This window comes from Zeus faber, assembly GCF_960531495.2.
Source record: "Zeus faber genome assembly, chromosome: 2".
In the NCBI taxonomy this organism is placed as follows: domain Eukaryota; kingdom Metazoa; phylum Chordata; class Actinopteri; order Zeiformes; family Zeidae; genus Zeus; species Zeus faber.
This window is the reverse complement of record NC_137189.1, coordinates 51,828,203-51,852,775: the sequence shown is the minus strand read 5'-3', so window position 1 is coordinate 51,852,775 and position 24,573 is coordinate 51,828,203. Positions and strand designations below refer to the sequence as shown.

Genomic DNA, 24,573 nt, shown 5'->3' with positions numbered 1-24,573 from the left:
AATAATTAATAAAGATTTAAGCTGCTGCTGAGGAGCGGCCCCGCCCTCTCTCTACATCACTGCCTCCTGATTGGCTGCAGAGCAGATGATTGACAGGTGAGAATTTTTAAATCCTGTTTTCAAATGTTTCATTTTCCATTTTGAATAAAGTTAAATTTTCCTCATGAAATAAAACTAAGAACCAATAAAAATGATGGAAACCGTCAATCAAATGTTTCTTTGACTGATCTCAGCTCAGTCCAGCCCAGTGAAAGCAAAGATCAAAGTCAAGAACAAGAGGAAGCACCCACCCTCTGCCCCCCTGCTCCACCCTCTGCTGCCCTGCACCACCCTCTGCCGCCCTGCTCCACCCTCTGCCGCCCTGCTCCACCCTCCCTTCCTCTCCCTCCCCCTCCCTCCATTTCCCTCCACCCTCCTCCTCAGACGGAGCTCAGCGCCAGGAGGTGCAGGAGGTGGACACTGGATCCATGAGCTTATCAGTGAGTAAACAGTTTAATAATAAAACAAAATGTTTTTTATCTGATTTTAATCATTTTAAATGATTCAACTCCTTTGGAATCCTTTCGATCATGTTACCTTTTAGCCTCCTGCAGCATCATTTATTATTCATCTGTTTTGGTTTGAATGGATCCTCTTTGTTTTCTCACTCTGATTAAAGCTGCAGTATGTGTGTATATGTGTATTTATATATATATATATACACACACACACACTCAAAACATATATATGAATTAATGAAATATATAATACACGCTTCTCCATGTTTTTCTCACCAAATTCATATCACTACATATATACTGTACATATCACTAATCAGTTCTCAACGTTGTTTGTGGACTCCGTTACAGATGACATGAGAGACTAATACTTGAGCTTAAGAAAGTATTTCATGCAAACACAAAAGGAAGTCAGCCAGGGGGAGGTGAGAGCTTCCTGACGGAGACTCATGTTGCATCAGGGCGTAGGAGCAGCACCTCCGCCTGCAGCAGCACCTCCGCCTGCAAACACTTCTTTGTGATCATACGTCCTTTTGTGACCAGTTGTACGCGTTGTAGGTACACGTAGTTCCTGCTGGAGCCATGTTGTTATCAGTACACAATACTTCATACAACGTTCCTACCACTATATATATATATATATATATATATATATATATATATATATATATATATATATATATATATATATATATATATATACTGTACGTATCACTACATATTATACTAAATAGTTTGCATGTTCTCCCCGTGCTCACATGGGGTTTCCTCCATGTAACATCAGTAAGGACCCCCACCCAAAACATGGGGTTTCCTCCATGTAACATCAAACATTGTGCAAAGCAGAGAAGGAACTTCAGGGTTTGAAACGTGGTTGGTGATGATTCTTTTTCTCCTTTTGGTTTCATCAGGTCATTTCCTGTTTCAAAACGCTGGCTGGCTTCGCTTTCTGCTGCTCGTACAGCCTCAGTTTTTGATGATGTAACTTCCTGTTTGAGTGTTGAGCTCCAGTGCTGCGAAGCTCTTGTACCAAAGAGCAGCGTCTCAGCTGCTTGGCTTCTATTTGACTGTGGCTGTTTTCTTCTCTAATGTAGTCACATGACCTGTGCTGCTGCTCCTGGTGCTGCTCCTGGTGCTGCTCGCTCTGCTGCATGTGAGCACTTCCACTCGCTGTGTTGCAGGCATCATGCATCTGGCTAAGACGACGAGCAGCGCGGTGAGTAACTGGACACTCGGCCGTTGTGTTCCTCCGTACGATGAAGACCGCCTCCCCCTGGTCTTCCTCTACAGCCTGGTCCTCCTGGTGGGTTTCCCCGCCAACCTGCTCACTGTCTTCCTCACCTGGGTCCAGGTCCGACGCAAGAACGTCCTGAGCGTGTACCTGTGGAGCCTGTCGCTGTGCGACCTCACCTACCTGTGCACACTGCCGCTATGGGCCCTCTACGTCAACAACGGGCACCGCTGGCCCTGGAGCTCCCTGGCCTGCAAGGCCACCGGCTACGTCTTCTTCAACAACATGTACATCAGCATCTTCCTGCTCTGCTGCATCTCCTACGACCGCTACGTTGCCGTGGTCTACGCTTTGGAGAGCCGCGGCCTCCGCAGGCAGCGCCTGGCCAGCGGCATCACCGTGGCGATCGTGGCGGTGGTGGCACTGGGACACATCCCGGTCTTCACCATGCAGGAGGGCGACGCGGCGGAGGGCGAGGGCCGTTGCTTTGAGCCGGGCCACAGCACCGCCACCGTCACTGGCTTCAACTACGCCCGCTTCCTGGTGGGCTTCCTGCTGCCGCTGGTCCTGCTGGTGTTCTCCAACCGGGCCGTCCTGCTGAACGTCCAGGCCAGCGCCGGGCTGCAGCTGCAGCAGAAGCAGCGTGTCCGCTCCCTGGCGGTGGGCGTGGTGGTCCTGTTCCTGCTCTGTTTTGCCCCGTACCACCTGATCCTGCTGCTCCGCGCCATCACCTTCACTTTCCCCCTGGTAGAGGACGGCTGCCACTTCGAGCAGCGGATCTACACCCCCTACACCATCTCCCTGGGCCTCTCCACCTTCAACAGCGCCATCAACCCCATCCTCTATGTGCTGTCCAGCAACAACGTGCGCAAGGAGGTGGCCCACAGCCTCGGGTGGCTCTGTGGGCGGAGCCGGCGCCCTTCTTCCAACAGCAGCCCCAACAACATGCTCAACTCCAAGAACTATTCAGAAACCGCTGGAAACAGCCAGCAGGGATGAAGGGTCAGGACCAGGACTAGAACTGGGACCAGGACCAGGGCTAGAGACTGATCTGGATCATCAACTTGTGTTTTTAATGTTTCTTCGTCACTTTGATGTTTTTGTATTTTTTATCAAATTGAAACAATTTCAAATAAATGAACAAACAGATGATGAGTCTGTCCGTCTCCAGCACCTATAGTCCTGGGATATATGTGTAGAGAATAGTTCTCTCTATCAGAGTGCATGCTGGGAGTGATTGTCTCTGCGAAGGTTTCCATTGTTTGTTTTGATTTGTTTTGTTTTGGTTTGTTTTGTTGTTTTGTTTTTTTGTTTGTTTTGATTTGTTTGTTTGTCTTGTTATGTTTGTTTGTTTTGTTGTTTTGTTTGTTTGTTGGTGTCAGGTGTAAATAGATCAGGGGGGCGTGTCACAGAGTGGAGCAGTGTCGTAAGGAGGATGTTAAATGACTGTGTGTCCTAAGAGCTGCAGCTTTTGGGGTTCCGGGCTGGACGGGGGCCCGGAGCCCTGGTTCCCTGTCAGGCAGGGGCCGGGGGTCCCGACCGGAAGACGGGTCAGACTGAGGGTCTGAATCCAGAGGTTGGACAGGAGGTGGGGCAGAGGAATCCTCCCTCAGAAGGTCGTGATCAGTTACAGATGTTTCTGGTCCAAAAAGGGAAGTAAGACGGATGGAGGTGAAAGGGTGGATGAAGGGGATGAAAGGTGGAGTACACTCCCGCCAAATGTGACCTGAACCCCCAGGCCAAGAAGGGAGCTGCTGAAGAAAAGCTGCTGCCGAAGTCTGCCCGGCAACAGAAGAGGAGGAGGAGGAGCGTTTGCACCGTTCAAACTGAAGGGAATCGAAGAAGAAGCTTTTAAATACGAGGAGTTTACACTGATGTCACGTGGGAGGGTGGAGCAGACAAAGAAGGTGGATGTGGCTGCTGCCATCACTGTCACACAGGCCACACCCTCATCAATTATTTGGGGGCTTCCTTGTATGGAGCTCCACCCCCACCCCAGGCATGTTGTGTTTTTACCCAAAGAGGAGGAAGAGGAAGGAGGAGGAAGCAGGGAAGGTGGAGGAGGACAAAGGGAGGGAGGAGGAGGGAGCTGCAGCTGGGATGATAAGTATCAGTACATGTTTCCCTCTCTGACGGTCTGGCTGCTGTGGAGGGTGGAGAGGACCGGGGGTAGCTACTGTGGAGGGTGGAGAGAGGACCGGGGGTAGCTGCTGTGGAGGGTGGAGAGAGGATAGGGTGCAGCTGCTGTGGAGAGAGGAGGGAGGACCGGGGGCAGCTGCTGTCCTTCACAACTCCATCTGGGCTTGGGGACAGTGGGGAAGAGAGCAGCCAACCACACCTTCACCAAGGTGCTACACCTGCATTGTCAGAGTGGTGAGGGCCTCCAGGTGGAGCGACTCCTGTCGCCCAGGTCTCGGTGTCGGTGTCGTTACTATTCTGAAAATGCTTTGGGTGGCAGTGCTGCAGGAGCACAGGGAGAGGCTGGTGGAGAGGTAGAAGGTGTAGGTGGAAAGGAGGGAGAAATAGAGGATGGTGCTAACGTGGCCAGAGCAGTGCTGACAGGAGGCCGGATGAGGAGGAGATGATGGAGATGATGGAGGAGGAGTCGATGGAGATGATGGAGGAGGAGTCCCTACTTACCGTACCTCGTCGAAAGGGAAAAAACGAGCGACAGAGGTGGAAAAAGTGACGGGAAAATCAAAAGGAAAACAAAGAGAGGTGGTGGGTGGTGGAGGAACCTGCTGAGAGCGAGAGTCAGACCCAGTGACAAGGTCCCTGCCACCGTAAGACCAGGGGGCTTATAGCACCATGAAATGAGGCAGTTCATGAGGAAAACAAAGAACAAGAAGGACTTAAAGGTCTTAGAACACTTTGAGGACAGGGAGTTATTTGTTGTTTGTTGTTAGTTTTTTGTTAATTTGTTGTTTGTTGTTAATTTGTTGTTAGTTGTTAAATTTGTTTGTTGTTAATTTGTTGTTGTTAATTTGTTTTTTGTTTGTTGTTTGTTGTTAATTTGTTGTTTGTTTGTTATTTGTTTTTTGTTGTTAGTTTGTTGTTAATTTGTTATTTGTTGTTGTTAATTTTTTGCTTGTTTTTTGTTTTTTTTGTTTGTTGTTAGTTTGTTGTTAATTTGTTGTTTGTTGTTAATTTGTTGTTTTTTTGTTATTTTTTGTTTGTTGTTCATTTGTTTTTTGTTGTTAGTTTGTTGTTCATTTGTTGTTTGTTGTTTGTTGTTCATTTGTTGTTTGTTGTTCATTTGTTGTTTGTTTGTTATTTGTTGTTTGTTGTTAATTTGTTTGTTTGTTATTTGTTGTTTGTTGTTAGTTTCTTGTTAATTTGTTGTTTGTTCATTTTTTGTTTGTTTGTTATTTGTTGTTTGTTTGTTGTTAGGCATCAAGTTCAAGTCTCTGATGCTGGCCTACAGAGTGATTGTTGGGAATGCTCCCGCCTACTTAAATGCTCTTGTAAGAGCACATGTTGCCCCCCGGATGCTGCGCTCGTCAAATGAGCGTGGCCTGGCTCTGCCGGCCATACAGCCACGGCAATCCAGGCTATTCTCATTTGTAGTTCCACGTTGGTGGAACGAGCTGCCAAAAATGACCAGAGCGGGGACCTCCCTCTGTCTTTAAGAAGCACTTGAAGACCCAGCTCTTCAGTGAGTACCTCCTGTCCTAACCTACAATTACTTAGCACCACCTTGCAGTATTTATTGTTACACTAATGTTGTTGTTACACTAATCTCTGTCGCAATGTAGCTTGAATGTTATTCTCCCCTGTAAGTCGCTTTGGATAAAAGCGTCTGCTAAATGACTAAATGTAAATGTAAATGTAAATGTTAGTTTGTTGTTAATTTGTTGTTTGTTGTTAATTTGTTGTTTGTTGTTAATATGTTGTTTGTTTGTTATGTAGTTTCTTGATGAATTTGATGTGTTGATGAATAAGGAGTGACCGCTGACGCTGACTTGAGTAAAATAATAGGTTTATTCCAAAAGAACAGCATCAGACCAGACTTGCCATGGACGTCTAGGAGAGAAGCGAGCCGGAAAGTTCTCTGCCGAATGAAACTCGGGCGAGTCTTTTATGCTTGCCCAAAGACAACGTTGACCATTTGGTTCCTCTACATAGGTCACAGGTCACATTTCACCTCCCTTATCACCGGGACCCCTGATGATGTGCTCTCTCTCTCGGGACCCCTGGCACCGTCTCTTGGTATTTATCTTATACGATGGGGCTGTCTTGGGACGCCACACATTCCAAGACACCTCATATTTCCCCCCTTCGAGACTACACAAAGTCTCAACAGAGATAACAGTCATTGAATTTACAACATGAATTGGCTTAATAGAAATCACATACTAACAAACAAACTGATTATAATATACCCTTCTGAACATCCTTAGTCGTAGCAATACAATACATTTGTGGAGTGTGAGAGTGAAAAACCCATCTGGCAGCTTCCTTTCTGAGTTCTTTCAACAACAGCTGGCCATGGTTGTTCAATTTCAGGCCACCGCTTTCTCCATTTTCCTGATATTTTTGCAATATCTTTAATAAGAGGATTATTCTTTCACACTACATCAATAGGAGTGATTACTTTTGTAATTTTTGAATCCATTTATTTTATTGTAAATCAAATTGATTCATTTCAAAATTATTTATAAAGCACTGTGTAATCACACTCAACCAAAAACAACTGAATTTACCAACCCCAAAGGTGACCAATAGCGTCCCACTTATGAAAGCAACTTCACTTGTTCATTATCTGATACATCTGATCATACTCATTTATCGTAAATGATAAAAATGTCCATCAATGTTCACGCTCAAAACAGCCTCAATCAAGGTAAACCATACTCAGATAATGAAACCAATATTCACAGCACTCAACCGTATTTAAATCACATCAGCTTTTCCGCATGTGATCAATCAAGTCAATATTACCCCATTAATTAGGTGAATGCCTTGATTAGTCAGTCCGTTGGCAAGTCTCTTACTAACTAATTGCAAACGCAATATAAGAAAAATAACTACTGTAATCCTATATGTGAAAACAAGCAATTATGTAGGTTATAACTAGATGTACACACATATAGGTCAATGCAGGTGTCTATTGAAAAGAGTTTGTGGATAAACCGCACTGGCCTGATTCACGGGATTCAGAATTTCTATGCGTTCATCCGCAAGCTTCCGGTGTCTGTGAAGAACTGCCAGATGTCTTGTCATCTGCCCCTTGGATGATCCAATTCAGACACATTCCATCTTCTCTGTCTTTCCCCCAGCTCTCACTCAGCAAAGTAAAAGAGAGGAAGAAAGAAAAAACAAAAAGAACAACACAAGAATTCAGTGTCTTAAGACCACTCTAAATTCTACATACTATAATACAATTCAATGAGACATACATTCTCAGCTTTTTTATTTCTCGCGCATTTGAAATAAAGCAATGTTTATTTTTATTCATACAACGCATTTAAATCTAAAGACTATGTTAGTCAATCTAATATCACCTCTAGTTAATTATTTTTATTCTATTTTCCCATTTAATTTAATTGTATTTTTATTTAATTTAATTTAATTTTAATATTCATTTATTTATTTATTTTCTTCTACCATACTTATTCTCCGTCCCTCTTGTCAGGGGGAGTCGACTAAGTTCCACTCTGTATGAAGCACCACCCCTTGCTCCACCTCTTAAATTGAGACCCAACTTCCAGTTTGCTCTGGTCGTCAGCTAGGGAACGTCCTGTTTGAGCTCCCCGTCGGAACAGCCCAGCCCAATGCAGTTACGCACAGAGTCATAAATCAAAGCTGGTTCCTTGCACTCAGCAGCCGAAACACAAATCCTCTTCTCTTGCATCAAAAACCCAACTTTTCCTTCTATTTCACCAAGCCTATCTGCTCCTTTAACCAACGGTACTCTCAACAAGCACTGTCACACACTCCAAGCACAAAGAGAAAAAACTCACACACCAACCAAACAATCCACAAATCCTACCCATAATTCAGAGCAGAAGATTTTCTTTTCTTTTCTGAATGTGTACATGCATGTGTAGGCAGACTGTTTCTGGTGATTCTAGTCCTTCTCTCAAGAAGGCTCATTGGTTATCAAATATATAAAGTCCTGTGAAGGTTCATATCCTTTATCAAATGTATAAAACGTCCTTAAAGAAAAAGGCTCATGTATATTTATCAAACGTCCTTTAAAGAAAAAGGCTCATATATGTATTTATCAAACGTCCTTATGGAAAGGCTCATAATATTTATTATCAGCTTTACAAAGTCGGTAAACAGGCTCATATATATTTATCACTAAAGGGGCAAGAAATATTTCTTTTATGTATTATTTAACTGCTCACCACATATATATACCTATTTAATAACCCATGTATTCTATATATCATTTATACATATACACGAACAATACACAAATTTCTTCACACCTTTTTAGCTGCGGCACCCACACACACACACACACACACAGGCACACTCACACCGCAAAAGGAAAAAGACATGTCTGCACATCTGATTCTCCAAAAACTTCAACAGCGCTTAACTTTAAACTTTAACGTCAACTCTGTCAAAATGTCAAAATGTATACTTTTCTAATTTCATTTCAAGATTTTCACTTTGGCCAGACTTTTAAATTTTCGCTTTGGCCAAAGTTTTAACAAATTATCCTTTTAATCAGATTCTTTCAGCATGCATGTTCACTGTGCACTCATTCTCTTAGGCTGGTTCAACCCTGCTTTTCCCTATTTTTTCTCAAACTTTATTTTTCCTCTTTTAAGCCTTTAATTTGTAACTCTTTTTACTTCACTTTTCATCTTTTTCATCTTACTTTAGGCTTTTAACTTTCATCTCTTTTTCACTTTTCATCTTTTTCATCTTACTTTAGACTTTTAACTTTTATCTCTTTTACACTTTTCATCTTTTTCATCTTACTTTAGACTTTTAACTTTTATCTCTTTTTCACTTTACTTTCATCTTTTTCATCTTCATTCATATAATTTTATATTGAGTCAATTCCCCTGGCCAGGGTTATTTCCTCTTTGTTTTTTCTACCAAGATTTGACTATATTATATTTTCATTCGGCCAACTTTCACGCAGCATTTAATGTACACGTCTTACTGATTAAGGAGATACAGGCCCTGTCTTCATTAATCTTGCATGATTATTTAAATAACTTTTGGCTACTAGTTCTGCCATTCTACAACGACTTTTTACTTCAACTTTCTCCACATCTTTTAAGCCTTTATAACTTTTACTTTTAACTTCATCTTTTATTTCCCTAGTCTCTATTCTCTATTTCAACTTAATTCTCTTTTTCTTCGTTCATTATTCTCTTATTCCCCTTATTTACAACTTTTACATCTTTAATTAACCCCAATTTAGACGGAAACTCACTTCACACATCAACACATCATCTCCATCTCCGCACAATCTGCTCTTGTCAGTGCAGCCTATCTGCACAAAACACTACCCCTTCAAGAACCACACACAGCTCAATTTTGTGAGGTAACACTCACCCTGAGGTTTTTAAAGTGGTATTTTGCTGGAGCAGGCAGCATCGGCAGGTGAGGCCCAACAAATCCTAGTTCGTGACGCCACTTTGTAGTTTCCTTAATGAATTTGATGTGTTGATAAAGAAGAAGTGACCACTGACGCTGACTTGAGTAAAATAATAGGTTTATTACAAAAGAATAGCATCAGACCAGACTTGCCATGGACTCCCAGGAGAGAACCGAACCGGATGGATTCTCTGCCGAATGAAACTCGGGCGAGTCTTTTATGCTTGTCCAAAGACAACGTTGACCATTTGGTTCCTCTACATAGGTCACAGATCACAATTCACCTCCCTTATCACCGGGACCCTGGTGATGTGCTCTCTCTCTCGGGACCCCTGGCACCGTCTCTTAGTAATAATCTTATACGATGCGGCTGTCTTGAGACGCCACACATTCCAAGACACTTCAGTTACTTGTTTGTTGTTTGTTGTTAATTTGTTGTTTGTTTGTTATTTGTTGCCTCAGTCAGAACCAGATGAGGAGCAAAGAACAAGGTGTTTTACAAATCGGGAGACGTACAGATTAAAGACGTTTGTACAAAAGGTGAAATTCGACTCAGTAATGGAGACGACACAGACACAGCATAAAGCCCCAGTTCTTCTCTTGTCTCACTCTCTCCTGTCTCACGCTCTTCTGTCTCTCTGCTTAGTTTACAATACCTGGTTTTAGAGCTGGAACTCTCAACCTAAATGGAGCAGGAGACATTAGGAAAATAACAAGTTCTGCCTCTGGTTTTTGTTATGTTTTTTTGGTTCCTTTGTGATAAAGTTGCTGCTGCTGTGACATGACTTACTGCAAATAAAGGAATCTTAAAAGTCAAAAAAAGTCTCTCTCTCTCTTTGTCTCTCTGTCTCTCTCTCTCTCTATGTCTCTCTCCTTGTCTCTCTCTCTCTCTGTCTCTCTCTCCTTGTCTCTCTCTCTGTCTCTCTCTCCTTGTCTCTCTCTCTCTCTCTGAGTGATTGGAGGTGTGAGCGAGTGGAGCGTGTGAGCGTTTGGTAGAGTGAGTGGTTTTCTCTCTAACTTTTTCTATCAATTGTATGTTTATAATTATTTGTTGGTGACGGGTTTAGTTTTTTTGTTGGTTGTAGGGTGTGCGCACAGCGGGTGGGGGGTGGTGGTGGTGGTGGTGGTGGTGGTGGTGCGGGTCCGCAACCATGTCGGACCTCACCAAGCTAACGAGGAAGCACGGCATTAAGTTGCCCGTGTCTTCCTCGGTCTCGGTGGAGGACTGCAGCCTGGCGGTGGGGAAGGCTGTCGGCTACAGCAGCGTTGTGTCCGCAGCGCGGATGAACAGCGCGGTGGTCATTTTCCTGGACAGTGTAGACAAGGTGAACGCGGTGGTGGCGAGCGGCGTCACGGTGAACGAAATGTTTGTTCCCGTCCTGCCTCTCTCCACACCGGCGAGGAGGGTGAATCTGGCGAATGTTCCGCCGTTTATTAAAGATGAGACCCTCACTAGGGAACTGGCGAGGCACGGGAAGGTGGTGTCGCCAGTTAAAAAAGTCCCGTCGGGGTGCAAGTCGCCGCTGCTCAAGCAGGTGGTGTCGCACAGGAGACACGTCCTGATGGTGTTGAACAACAGGGATGCGGAGCTAAACGTAGCTTTTAAAATCAGGGCGGATGAGTTTGACTACGTGGTGTTTGTCAACACTGACACCACCAAGTGCTTTGGGTGCGGTGGGGAGGGACACCAGGTCAGGGCATGTCCAGGTAAGAAGGCAGGCGGCGAGACAGGTGAGGGGCAGAAGGGTGGACAGGACAAGGAGGGAGCACAGGAGGGGGCAGGTGAGGGTCAGAAAGGGGAAAAGCAGGCGAAGGTGGGGGCACAGGAGGGAGCAGGGGGGGGTCAGGAGGGGGGAAAACAGGCAAAGAAGGGGGCACAGGAGGAGGCGGGGGAGGGCCAGAAGGAAGGAGGGGAAAAGCAGGTGAAGGTGGGGGCACAGGGGGAGGCAGGTGAGGGCCAAATGGAGGCAGGGGAAAGACAGGTGGAGGTGGGGGCACAGGGGGAGACAGGTGGAGGGCGGAAAGGAAAGGAGAAGAAACAGGTGAAGGTGGGGGCACAGGAGGGGGCAGGCGAGGGGCAGGGGAAAAAAAAGGAGGGGGGGGAGGGGAATGTGGAGCCGCAGGAGGGAACGGGTGGAGGTAGACAGCGCAGCCAGGTGAGCGTGGAGACACGGGGGGAGGCAGGCGAGGGTCTGGAAAGAAGGCAGGTAAGGGTGGGAGGACAGGAGGGGAAGGAGGAGGGTCCGGAAGACAGGCAGGTGGGTGCGGGGGGACAGGAGGGGACTGGTGATGGAAAGGAAGCTACAGAACAAAGTCAGAGGAGTGCAGGTGACGTAGCTAGGGAGGAGGAGGCACTGGAAGGAAGTGACTTTGAGATGGGGGACGAGGACGATCGGGTGAGAGTCCCCCGGCTCAAAAGAAAGTCCAACAAAATGGTAGGAGACTCTCAGGCGAAGAGAGGGACAGCAAGCCAGGGGAAGGCAAGTCAGGAGGTGGAGCAGGGAGGCTCGGAGTCAGAGTCCTGGATGGAGGAGGACTCTGCTGCAGACAGTGAGGGGCAGGTTTTTCTCGGCGTAAAGAAGAAAAAGGGCAAAAAAAGCTACAGTGTGGGCAAAATAAAAGCGTTTCTGCACAGGACGAAGAATGTGAAAGGGATTAAGGTGGAGGATTTCTTCTCAGACAAGGAGTTGCTGGCGAACGCGGCCCAGCAACAGATGAGGAGTAAGGGGAGAGGAGGGTTCACGGACCAGGAGGTGTACAGGTTAAAGAAAATAGTGCAAAAGATCAGGAAGGAGCTGAACAACGGAGAGGATGGGGAGGAGGTGGAGGTGGGTGCTGCTGTTCGGGCTGTTTCCCTTTTCCGTTGCAATGAGTGACTTTAACATCAGCACGCTGAACGCGAATGGGGCCAGAGACGCAGCTAAGAGGTCTCTGCTGTACGAGCTGATGGAGCAGAAGAGGCTGGATGTGCTGTTGGTGCAGGAGACCCACAGTGGTGGGACTATGGGAAGAGGGAGATAGAGCAGCTCTGTCGGCAGTATACTCTCAATGTCACACGGGACATCACCAGATCTATGAGGGATCTGGAGACTGACATTGTGGAGTTACAGGGTGTAGTGGAACCCACTGGGAATTGAGATCACATTAAGGACCTCAAGTCTAAAAGAGCTGCTCTTGCAGACCTACTAGGCACCAAGGCGCAGGGGGCGCTGGTCCGCTCTCGCTTCCAGAGCGCAGCACTGATGGACGCACCATCTAGTTTCTTTTTTAGCCTGGAGAAGAGGAACGGGCAGAGCAGGTTTATCCACGCCCTGAGATCAGACACAGGACAGGAGCTCAGGAGGCCGGAGGAGATCCGGACGAGAGCCGTGGACTTTTACACAGAGCTGTACAGAAGTGAGTACAAGGAGCAAAAAGAACTGTTTTACTCCTTTTGTGGGAATTTGCCCAGGGTCCCGGAAGATGTCAGTGCGGTGCTGGGGGAACCTCTGACCCTGCAGGATCTTTCCACGGCCCTGCAGAGCATGAAGGGGGGTAAGGCCCCTGGCATCGACGGGATTCCTGCGGAGTTTTACAAAGAGTTCTGGGAGGAGTTACGGGAGGACCTTTTAATGGTTTTTAATGAAGTTTTTAAAGATAAGTTATTGCCAGTCAGCTGCAGGAGGGCAGTCATCACTCTCCTACCCAAGAAAGGAGACCTGCAGGAGATCAAGAACTGGCGTCCTGTGTCCCTTCTGTGCACGGACTATAAAATCCTGTCGAGGGCGCTGGCCAACAGGCTGAGGGAGGTGATGGACCTGGTAGTCCATCAGGACCAAACTTACTGTGTGCCTTGTAGGTCCATTCTGGACAATGTGTCCCTAATTCGGGATATTTTGGACGTCTCTAGTTCTCTGGGCATTGAAACTGGGCTCATTTCGCTAGACCAGGAAAAGGCGTTTGACCGGGTTGAGCACCCTTACCTCTGGAAAACTCTGGAGGCTTTTGGCCTCAACCCTGGTCTGATAGTCATGATCCAGGTTTTGTACCAGGACATCGAGAGTATACTGAAGATTAATGGAGGGCTGAGCGGCCCTTTTAAAGTGCGTAGAGGGGTGAGACAGGGCTGCCCCCTCTCAGGGATGTTGTACTCTCTGGCCATAGAACCATTGCTGTGTCAATTAAGGACGAACATCGAGGGTGTGTTTCTAAACGGTCTCGAGAGAAGCCACATTTTATCAGCCTATGCGGACGACGTCATTGTCTTAATAAAGAAACAGGACGAAATCAGCAAACTGGAGGGGATCGTCAGGGACTTTGGGCTGCTATCAGCAGCGAAAGTCAACTGGGGCAAAAGCGAAGCGCTGGCTGTAGGCGGATGGAGGGGGGGACTTTTAAAACTGCCAGGAGGCTTACGGTGGCGAAGGGATGGGTTTAAGTATCTGGGAGTGTTTTTAGGGAGCGAAAGTATGGTGGGGAAGAATTGGGAAGGACTGTTAGGAAAGATACAGGGCAAGCTCAGAAAATGGAGGTGGGCACTGCCACAGCTGTCCTATAGGGGCAGGACGCTCATCATTAACAACCTGGTGGCCTCACAGCTGTGGCACAGAGTGGCCTGTGTCCAACCACCAGACCTGCTAGTTAGGAAGATACAGGCCGAGCTGATGGATTTCTTTTGGGGGCGGAATTTCCACTGGGTCAGGAAGGAAAGGGTCTTTCTGCCTAAAGAGGAAGGGGGGCACGGTGTGGTGGACATCAAAAGCAGAGTGGCAACTTTTAGGTTACAGTTTGTGCAGAAGTTGTTAACGGGGTACTTAAACGTTTGGAAGGACGTGGCGGGCTTGGTCTTAAAGAGGACTGGGAGGATGGGACTTGACCGCTCGTTGTTTTTAATGGACACGAGTCTTCTAAACAAGTCGGGCTTACCCCGTTTTTATCAGGAGCTCTTTAAAGCATGGGGGTTGTTTAAGAACAGGAAAAGGGAGGCCGCAGATTCCCTCCACTGGCTCCTGGAGGAGCCGGTGATCGGAGGAGCCAGGCTGGATGTGCAGGACGGGGCCACTCCAGGACTGAGGAGCATCCTGAGGGAGGCGGGGGTCCTGACCCTGAGGCAGGTGGTGGCGGCGGCGGGGAGCGACCTGCAGGACGGCGAGGCCATGGCGGAGCGGCTGGGGGTGAGGTCCACCAGGATCGTACACCTGGTGCTCAAGAGGTGGAGGGAGACGCTCACGGAGGAGGACCTGGCCCTGCTGAAGGAGCACGGCGAAGGCGCGGAGGAGCCAAACCCGGAGGATCCCTTCCCGGAGATGACTCTGACCCCCAACCTGGAGGGGTCCTCCGGGAAGCTGCTGCACAGGGCACGTTATGCAGAACTGGACCTGCACACAGCCAGCGGGAAGGCTTTTTACAAAGAGTGTGTGGTTGTTTTAAACAGGAAGGGACTGGAGGGGCGGCAGGACACTGTCTGGAGGGGACGGCTCCAGATGGGGGGACAGGAGGAGCCGTGTTGGAGGAGTTTTTACAAAGCTCCCTCCAAGAAAAGGACGGGGGACCTCCAATGGAGGGTCCTACATGGAGCCTTAGCTGTCAACAGCTTTGTTTCTGTTTTTAATCCCACGGTCGCAAATGAATGTCCATTCTGCAAACTGCCAGAGTCAGTGTTTCACTGTTTTGCAGAGTGCGACAGACTTTTAGAGCTTTTTAGTCTTTTAAAGGAAAGTTTTAGGCTCTTTAAGGAGGAGTGGTCCAGAAACTGTTTTATTTTTGGGGTTGGATTCTACAGGGCCAACGCAGAGAAATGGCGACTGCTTAATTTTCTAGTAGGGGAAGCGAAGATGGCCATCTACCTCACGAGGAGGAACAAACTGAGGGGAAAGGAGAGTGTTTTAGGAAGAGTGTTTGTAGCGTTGGTCAGGGCCAGAGTCTTGATTGATTTTAACTTTCACAGACTGATGAAGAGTCTGGACGTCTTCATCAAGCTGTGGTGTTTTAACGACGCCATCTGTTCCCTGGTGGAGGACAACCTGTGCTTCCAGTCTGTTTTTAACGTGTAGGACTCTGTTAGTGAACCAAGTCTGTTTGTTGTATTGTCTGTAACTGTGAACTAGAGAAATTGTTAAAATAAAGATGCTTTAAAAATCATCTCTCTGTCTCTCTCTCTCTGTCTCTCTCTCTCTCTCTCTCTCTCTCTCTCTCTCTCTCTGTCTCTCTCTCTCTGAGTATCGCTTGTGATGCACAACTCACGGATGATTTGTTGGCAGTGAATAAATGACTGAAGAGTGCTTTGTTTGTTTCATTCTGAAGGAGTGACTCGCCAGCATCCAACTCCTAGAAAAGAGTAGAACCTTCCACCTGAGCAGGAAGGTGTGTCCCGCCCCGGCAGGACTCATGCTGATTGGAGGAGAGCAGAGCCAGTTACTGTTTAAGGCCGAGCCTCCTGGTTGAGCCAGTTCAGCCTAGCTGAGGGGTCAGAGGTCACACGGGGATGTTCCAGCGCAGAGCAGAGAGAACAGGATCTGACTGATAACATGAGAACACACACACACACTGGGTGTAGTGGACTCGTTGCAGTGGGGTCTGAGGACACTGCAGCTCTTCTACATTCAGGCAAGTTCTCTGCTCCACTGTCGAGTCTGTTCTATCTGTTTACTGACCAGCTGTTTACTGACCAGGAGGACTAACCAGCTGTTTACTGACCAGGAGGACTAACCAGCTGTTTACTGACCAGGAGGACTGACCAGTTGTTTACTGACCAGCTGTTTACTGACCAGGAGGACTAACCAGCTGTTTACTGACCAGCTGTTTACTGACCAGGAGGACTGACCAGTTGTTTACTGACCAGCTGTTTACTGACCAGGAGGACTGACCAGCTGTTTACTGACCAGGAGGACTGACCAGCTGTTTACTGACCAGCTGTTTACTGACCAGGAGGACTAACCAGCTGTTTACTGACCAGGAGGACTAACCAGCTGTTTACTGACCAGGAGGCTCTTGGTACAACTGGTCAACACTGGATAACTTTTTTTTTTTGGATCATCTCCGTGTTCTAGTATATTATATATTTTATGATTATATTATATATTATTGTGATATGATGTTATATATTATCCTATTATATCACAAAATTCTATATGATATGATATAATGTGAAAGAAGTAATACTACTAGTAGTATTGTGCAGTAGCACTGGTACTCTCTCCCTCCCTCAGTCATGTTGTCCATGGTCAGACTTGGAGCCTCAGGACGTCAAACTGGGAGACGCACCGTGGCAACCGTCGTCTCCGGCAACAAGACCTCCAAGTGAGTCACGGTACTACTACCACTGTACCACAGTACTCATATAGTACTTCCATAGTACTACGTATATACAGAACTAACAGCACTACCACAGTACCACCACAGTAGTAACGCAGTAGTATGGGTTGAGTAACACAGTACTAACTCAATAGTAACTCAGTAGTACCACAGTAGTAACCCAGCAGTACCACAGTAGTACTACAGTAGTAACCTAGCAGTATGTGTGCAGGCTGGTGAGGGAGCGGCTCAAACAGGAAGTGCAGCAGATGAAGCAGCAGGTTCCAGGGTTCCGCCCCGGTTTGGTGGTTCTACAGGTCGGTGAATTATTAACTACAACTCTGTGGAATACTGCGTTCTGATTGGTCCTCGTCATGGCGCTGCATAGAAACTACAATGGACGCCTGGAAGAGATGAATGCAAAATTAATATTGAATCGATACTTCAATGTTTTTTTCAGTGGAAGCTCTACAACTAAACAAAGTATTTATGAAAGCATTCGCGGTCAGTGTGCTACGCAGACAGACAGGTCATCACTGAAGAGCCTCCCAGTGGGTGATCAGCTCTTATCACCATAACTATGGATATTAATATTGATAAAGTACTATTTGATGCAATGTCAATCTCCTGCTTGTCCTCCTGGGGGCAGTACCACCATGTTTATGATGTAAAATGTGAAGAAAGAAACACCGATAAACACATAAATAAATATATCCACAAATACTTTGACTGATCATATCCAACGGCCTGGGTCGTAAAGGAATTCCTGTGTACTATCCAGTACTCCGTGTATTATCCTACTGGATAGTACTGGATAGGACACAGGGTGTGCTCACCAGTGGCTGGTTGTTCCCTCCAGGTGGGCGACAGAGAAGACTCCAACCTGTACATCAGCATGAAGCTGAAGGCGGCGGCGCAGGTGAGACTGGACCTCCTAGTCAGAACTTCTACTGAACTACCACCAGAACACGGCTGAAATTATTATTTTGTTCTATTTCCAGATTGGAATCAGCGCCAACCATGTCCGCCTGCCGAAGACAGCGACAGAGGAAGAGGTTTGTTATGGCACAAGGATGATGCCAATGACAGCGTCTTTGTCATCGAACAACAACCTTGAAATGACCTGTTCCCCAGGTTCTAGACAACATTGAGTCCATCAACCAGAACCCGTCTGTCCATGGTCTGATTGTCCAGCTCCCCCTGGATTCTGTCCATCCCATGGACACGGAGATAGTCACCAACACTGTCGCTCCGCAGAAGGACGTGGACGGGTGGGTCCTGCATGGGTTCTATAAGGGTTATACAAGGGTTCTACAAGGGTTCTATAAGGGTTTGGTAAGGGTTCTATAAGGTGTTCTACAAGGGTTCTATAAGGGTTCTATGAGGGTTCTCTAAGGGTTCAACAAGGGTTCTATAAGTGTCCCCTGAAATATTTGGATTAATATATTCTCATTACAATGTTTGTGTGTGTGTGTGTGTGTGTGTGTGTGTGTGTGTGTGTGTGTGTGTGTGTGTGTGTGTGTGTGTGTGTGTGTGTGTGTGTGTGTGTGTGTGTGTGTGTGTGTGTGTGTGTAGTCTAACCTGTATAAATGCAGGGATGTTGTCTCGTGGGAACCTGGGAAGCTGCTTCATCCCCTGCACACCCAACGGCTGCATGACCCTCATCAGGTCGACAGGTGGGGACACTGGACACTGGGTACAACCAGTCTGCTACTGGGGACACTGGGAGCCCCCCAGTACAACCAGTCTGCTACTGGGGACAGTGGGAGGCCCCCTAGTACAAACAATGTACTACTGGGGACACTGGGAGCCCCCAATACAACCAGTGTGCTACTGAGGACACTGGGAGCCACCTAGAACAACCAGCTTGATGCTGGCAACACTGGGACCCCCCGGTTCAACCAGTCTGTACTGGGAACACTGCGCTGTTATGCCACCAATGACTTACTATTCCTGTTCTGTAGGTGTGTCCGTGGCGGGGAAGCACGCCGTTGTGATCGGTCGCAGTAAGATTGTCGGGGCTCCGATGCACGACCTTCTTCTTTGGAACCACGCAACTGTCACAAGCTGCCACTCAAAAACACAAGACCTGCCTGAACAGGTAGCGTCACCACAACCTCGTTCATGTTTTCTTTCTTTCTCACATGTAACAGAGAGACAGACAGTTTGATGGATGTTTCTCCTGTCTTCAGGTGGGGAGGGCGGACATCCTGGTGGTGGGAGCAGGGAAGGCCGAGATGGTCAGAGGAGAGTGGGTGAAAGAAGGATCTGTCGTTATCGACTGTGGAATCAACCACATCCCAGGTACTCGTTCAACCCTCTACATCCTAAGTACTAGTTCAACCCTCCACATCCCAGGTACTAGTTTAACCCTCCACATCCCAGGTACTAGTTCAACCTGCCACATCTCAGGTACTAGTTCAACTCCACATCCTGGGTACTAGTTCAACCCCCCACATCCTGGGTACTAGTTCAACCCTCCATATCCCGGGTACAAGTTCAACCCTCCACATCTCAGGTACTAGTTCAACCCTCCACATCCCAGGTACTAGTTTAACCCTCCATATCCCAGGTACTAGTTCAACTCTACACATCCCAGGTACTTGTTAAACCCTCCACATCCCAGGTACTTGTTAAACCCTCCACATCCCAGGTACTAGTTCAACCCTCCACATCCAAGGTTCAAGTTCAACCCTCTATAACCCAGGTACTAGTTCAACCCTCCACATCCCAGGTACTAGTTCAACCTGCCACATCTCAGGTACTAGTTCAACTCCACATCCTGGGTACTAGTTCAACCCCCCACATCCTGGGTACTAGTTCAACCCTCCATATCCCGGGTACAAGTTCAACCCTCCACATCTCAGGTACTAATTCAACCCTCCATATTCCAGGTACTCATTCACCCTCCATAGCCTAGGTACTAGTTCAACCCTCCACATCCCAGGAACTAGTTAAACCCTCTAAATCTCAGGAACTAGTTAAACCCTCCACATCCCAGGTACTAGTTCACTCCTCCACATCCCAGGAACTAGTTCAACCCTACACACCCCAGGTACTAGTTCAAACTTCTATATTTTGGGTACTAGTTCAACCCTCCACATTGCAGGTATTATTTCAAACCTCCACCTCTTGAGTACTAGTTCAACTCCACATCCCGGGTACGAGTTCAACCCTCCACATCCTGGGTACTAGTTCAACCCTCCACATCCCAGGTACTAGTTCAACTCCATACCCCAGGTACTTGTTCAACCCTCCACATCCTGGGTACTAGTTCAACCCTCCATATTCCAGGTACTAGTTCAACCCTCCACATCCCAGGTACTAGTTCAACTCCATATCCCAGGTACTTGTTCAACCCTCCACATCCCAGGTACTAGTTCAACCCTCCACATCCTAGGTACTAGTTCAACCTTCCACATCCCAGGTACTAGTTCAACTCTATATCCCAGGTACTAGTTCAACTCCACATCCCAGGTACTAGTTCAACCCTCCACATCCCAGGAACTAGTTAAACCCTCTAAATCTCAGGAACTAGTTTAACCCTCCACATCCCAGGTACTAGTTCACTCCTCCACATCCCAGGAACTAGTTCAACCCTACACACCCCAGGTACTAGTTCAAACTTCTATATTTTGGGTACTAGTTCAACCCTCCACATTGCAGGTATTATTTCAAACCTCCACCTCTTGAGTACTAGTTCAACTCCACATCCCGGGTACGAGTTCAACCCTCCACATCCTGGGTACTAGTTCAACCCTCCACATCCCAGGTACTAGTTCAACTCCATATCCCAGGTACTTGTTCAACCCTCCACATCCTGGGTACTAGTTCAACCCTCCATATTCCAGGTACTAGTTCAACCCTCCACATCCCAGGTACTAGTTCAACTCCATATCCCAGGTACTTGTTCAACCCTCCACATCCCAGGTACTAGTTCAACCCTCCACATCCTAGGTACTAGTTCAACCTTCCACATCCCAGGTACTAGTTCAACTCTATATCCCAGGTACTAGTTCAACTCCACATCCCAGGTACTAGTTCAACCCTCCACATCCCAGGTACTTGTCCAACCCTCCACATCCCAGGTACTTGTCCAACCCTCCACATCCCAGGAACTAGTTCAACCCTACACACCCCAGGTACTAGTTCAACCTTCCACATCCCAGGTACTAGTTCAACCTTCCACACCCCAGGTACTAGTTCAACTCTATATCCCAGGTTCTAGTTCAACTCCACATCCCAGGTACTAGTTCAACCCTCCACATCCCAGGTACTTGTCCAACCCTCCACATCCCAGGTACTTGTCCAACCCTCCACAACCCAGGAAATAGTTCAAACTTCCATTTTCCAGGTACTTGTCCAACCCTCCACTACCCAGCCATTCATTACCTTGTTAAAACATCATTCCAGTCTTGGAGAACTGAAGTTTAAATTAGGTAACGTCCGTGATTGACCTTTGACCTGATTCTGCAGATGACACCAAGGACAGCGGGATGCGTGTGGTGGGTGACATCCACTATCAGTCAGCCAATCAGAGAGCAGCTTTCATCACACCTGTGCCCGGAGGGGTGGGGCCCATGACTGTGGCCATGCTAATGGAGGTAGCTATCCGTCTGCTGAATTTACAGAGAAGTACAGAAACTGAACGAGGACTAGCAGAATGTGTCAAACTCTGTCTGTCTGTCTGTCTGTCTGTCTGTCTGTCTGTCTGTCCATCTGTCTGCTTGCTAGAACACGGTGCAGAGTGCTTGGCGGTTCCTTCAGCAGCAGAAGCTGCTGTCCGGAAGGTGAAACATCACAAGGAGATCTGAACCTATCTGGCAGCTCCACTTCTCCTCAGGATCTATCAGTCCATCACACCATCACACCATCAGTCCATCACACCATCAGTCCATCACACCATCACACCACAAGTCCATCACACCATCAGTCCATCACACCATCACACCACAAGTCCATCACACCATCAGTCCATCACACCATCACACCATCAGTCCATCACACCATCAGTCCATCACACCATCACACCATCAGTCCATCACACCATCAGTCCATCACACCATCACCATCACACCATCACAGCTATGGAACACATTGTTGCTCATCAACATTTTGAGAACTCTTTACGTTTGGTGGTTTCCAAGGGAACGGAAAAGAACAGATTTTGATGAAAGAATGATGTATGAGTGGTTCCTCCAGAAGACATGGACAGGCTCTACCTCTCTCCAAAGGCTTGATATAAAAACTTAATAGCATTTCAAAAGGAACTGTTGATTCAAGGTGTATCTGTTTATTTTAATCTGAGTCAATGTATGACGTTGATGATGAGACTGTCCAGTATTGGGTTGGTGTGGACTTTGAAACGTAGAAACAGGTATAAAAATGTACGTCGAGAGTATTTGCATTCCAAAGTGATACCTGCACATGTCTGTAAAATATATCTGGAAGACAATAAAGACAAATACAAAGAAAAACCCGTTCAACCCTCTCTAAGGTGGCAGATTCTACTGTTTCCAGCTGTGACCTGAGGAGACTGGTCTGGGCTCACGTCGGCTGATCAGACTTATTGATTTTGTGTCGCAGTTTGTCATCTCTTCTTGTTTACCTAGTGAGTCATTTTGGTTTTTGTCCCTTGTTCTGCTGTTTCCTGTTTTCCTCATTCACAGGTGTCTTTGGGTCTACGGTTTCGGTTCTTCTCTGTCAGTCGGTCTGGTCAGTTGCCCTGTCAGTTGGTTCATCACCGTCCGTATGTTTCGGCAAGTTTAGATTTGGTTTTAAGTTGGATCCCGTTCTTATGTTGTCATCCCCCTTTGGGATTAAACTGCATCTGCCTCAGTGTCTGTACTTGGTTCCTAGTTCTCAGCTATTACATGAAGTGTGTGAGCAGTTGTTTGGATGCCACGGGATGTGTTTCCTCAGACGGCATTCAGGATTGGAATGCAGCGTTCTGATTGGAGGCCCTCCTGTCCGAGCCGGCGTTCCATGCGTACATTCAGCTTGCAGCTCTGATTCAGTCTTTTAGAAGATCAAATCAGCCCGTCACTTGAGGAATCGACCGCTGTGCTTGAGAACAAATCGTTTTCTGGCGCTTTCGAAATGGTCAGCGTTCCTTGTGACTGAGAAAAATCGAATCAATGCAAATCAATCAATATCAGGTTCACCTTCCAAGTGATTGGCACCTGCTGAGTCGTAGACATTAAGAGGTTAATTAGCAGAACTTCTATGAAAAACAATTATTTTTTACCTGCTGAATAAGATGTGGGTGATGAATAGCAACTGTACACTTTCCAATGTGGATCTGTTTTGGAAGTTAGTGAGAATCTGCTTTGTTTATCCCTGGTTGCTATGGTGATGCCAAAATGTTCAAGTTCAAGTTCAAGAGATTTTTTGTCACATACATATGCATACTGTCATACGCACAAGCTCTAAAAACACCAAAAATGATGTGCCTAATCCACATGAGGTGCTCGTGCAGGCGGCCGCAACGGTCGGCACCACAATCGCTATTCTGGGTTCTGTAATTATATAATAGAATTAATTGTCTGTGTTGTATTAAATATACATTTTAATCATCCTAAATTGATTTACTGGCCAGACCCTGATTTCCAGTTTTGTGAGACATTGATGGGCAAAGCAGGAGGTGAAGTTGTCTGGAGACGGACTTAAAGGAACATTCCACAAGACGTATTGTTGGAAGACGTCCCTCACAACAAGTCACTGAGTGGGATGAGTCAGTGCAGTTACCGCACCAAGGGAATATCCAATAATAATGATACACAAATAATAATAACCTTCATTTGGATAGTGCTTTGCATCAAATAATAAAAAATATTAATAATAAAATATGAAAAAATAGCAATTACAAAACAATAAAAATGCATTTAACATAAATGCATAAATAAGTAAGTATGCATAAACAAGTTTATATTATTATAAAATAATATAGCTGCATGCAACAATACAAGGGGTCCAGCATATTCGTTTTAGGTAAGTATTACAGTTTCTAAAACATATGTAATAACTTCATATTTACATTCATTAATACTTTTTAAGTAAATTCCTGTGTCTATGTGAAATTGTGGTTTTGACGTTCAATTTTTGAACCATTTGTTTATGACTATATGTGAATATATGTACACCTAGTACATCTGCTGCTGCTTGTATTTCAACTTCAGCTTTAGCTTCAACTTTGTATTTTGGTTTATTTGATTCTTGATAATTGTAAAAAAAAAAGTATTAAGTACTTAAAAAGTAAGTATTAATGTTTTAAGGAATTTCTGTACAAATTGTAGTTATCTGTTGTGTGTTTGATGACCATAAGTCATCAAACACACAAACACATGACTATGGTATAACCATAGTTTTAGAGAAATGACGACAGACAGATTCAATGTTATTTCCTATGGTATTGATAGTTCCTTGCATGTGAATAAACAATTTCTGCTTAATTATTGCGCTACCAGAAATGGTTATTATAGGTTATTATACATGAATATTGAAATGCAGATAACATTAATGTAACCTTAACATTCATTTGCAATTAGATTTGCATTTGCAATCCTCTTATCTGCATCTCATCTCTCAATCTATCGAATCTAACCCTGACCCTAACCCTAACACGGACCCTAGTTTATTTGGAGACTAATGAATTAAGAGCAAATGTCCCCCCCCCCCCCTCTCTCTCTCTCTTCTGGGTGTCACACCTGTCATTCTCTCATCCCCTCCTTTCCTGAGAATTCACTGATAATAAATATGAGTTTTTAACATGATCATATATCATGTCTGAGTCAGAGCTTCACTTTGGGCGGATCCTATGGTGCATGAGGGACCTGCCAGATTGTGGCACCTGCCAGATTGGATCCGATCCCACTGCACAAGGTGTGGAACTGTGGCTCGAGCCCCTCCTTCTCTGAAGAAAACAAATAGAAACAGTTTGTTTTTCGATTATTATTATTATTATTATTATTATTATTGAGGGCTGGACCTGACGCAGCATCATGTCAG

At 46.2% G+C, this 24,573-nt stretch overlaps 2 protein-coding genes across 2 annotated transcripts; both read left to right on the top strand.

Moving 5' to 3' along the window:
• The first annotated feature begins 2 nt into the window (after window positions 1–2).
• LOC307248274 (putative G-protein coupled receptor 132) lies at window positions 3–2,877 on the top strand. Its single transcript, XM_080024618.1, has 4 exons — window positions 3–96; window positions 234–479; window positions 1,592–1,713; window positions 1,849–2,877. The coding sequence occupies exons 3-4, from the start codon at window positions 1,684–1,686 to the stop codon at window positions 2,725–2,727; spliced, it is 909 nt and encodes a 302-aa protein (XP_079880744.1). The 5' UTR covers window positions 3–96; window positions 234–479; window positions 1,592–1,683; the 3' UTR covers window positions 2,728–2,877.
• A 13,606-nt stretch (window positions 2,878–16,483) lies between these two features.
• Window positions 16,484–21,360, top strand: LOC307247856 (C-1-tetrahydrofolate synthase, cytoplasmic-like; the record flags this gene model as incomplete). Its single annotated transcript, XM_080023975.1, has 10 exons — window positions 16,484–16,572; window positions 16,799–16,883; window positions 17,426–17,485; window positions 17,568–17,621; window positions 17,701–17,837; window positions 18,142–18,242; window positions 18,531–18,667; window positions 18,759–18,870; window positions 21,043–21,170; window positions 21,301–21,360. The coding sequence occupies 10 exons, from the start codon at window positions 16,484–16,486 to the stop codon at window positions 21,358–21,360; spliced, it is 963 nt and encodes a 320-aa protein (XP_079880101.1).
• Between the last annotated feature and the right edge of the window lie 3,213 nt (window positions 21,361–24,573).

Excerpts from the sequence above, each read along its gene's own strand:
- LOC307248274 (XM_080024618.1), top strand. The coding sequence starts at position 1,684 with ATGCATCTGGCTAAGACGACGAGCAGCGCG. Across the intron at positions 1,714-1,848 it reads CTAAGACGACGAGCAGCGCG|GTCCGACGCAAGAACGTCCT; the intron begins GTGAGTAACTGG and ends ACCTGGGTCCAG.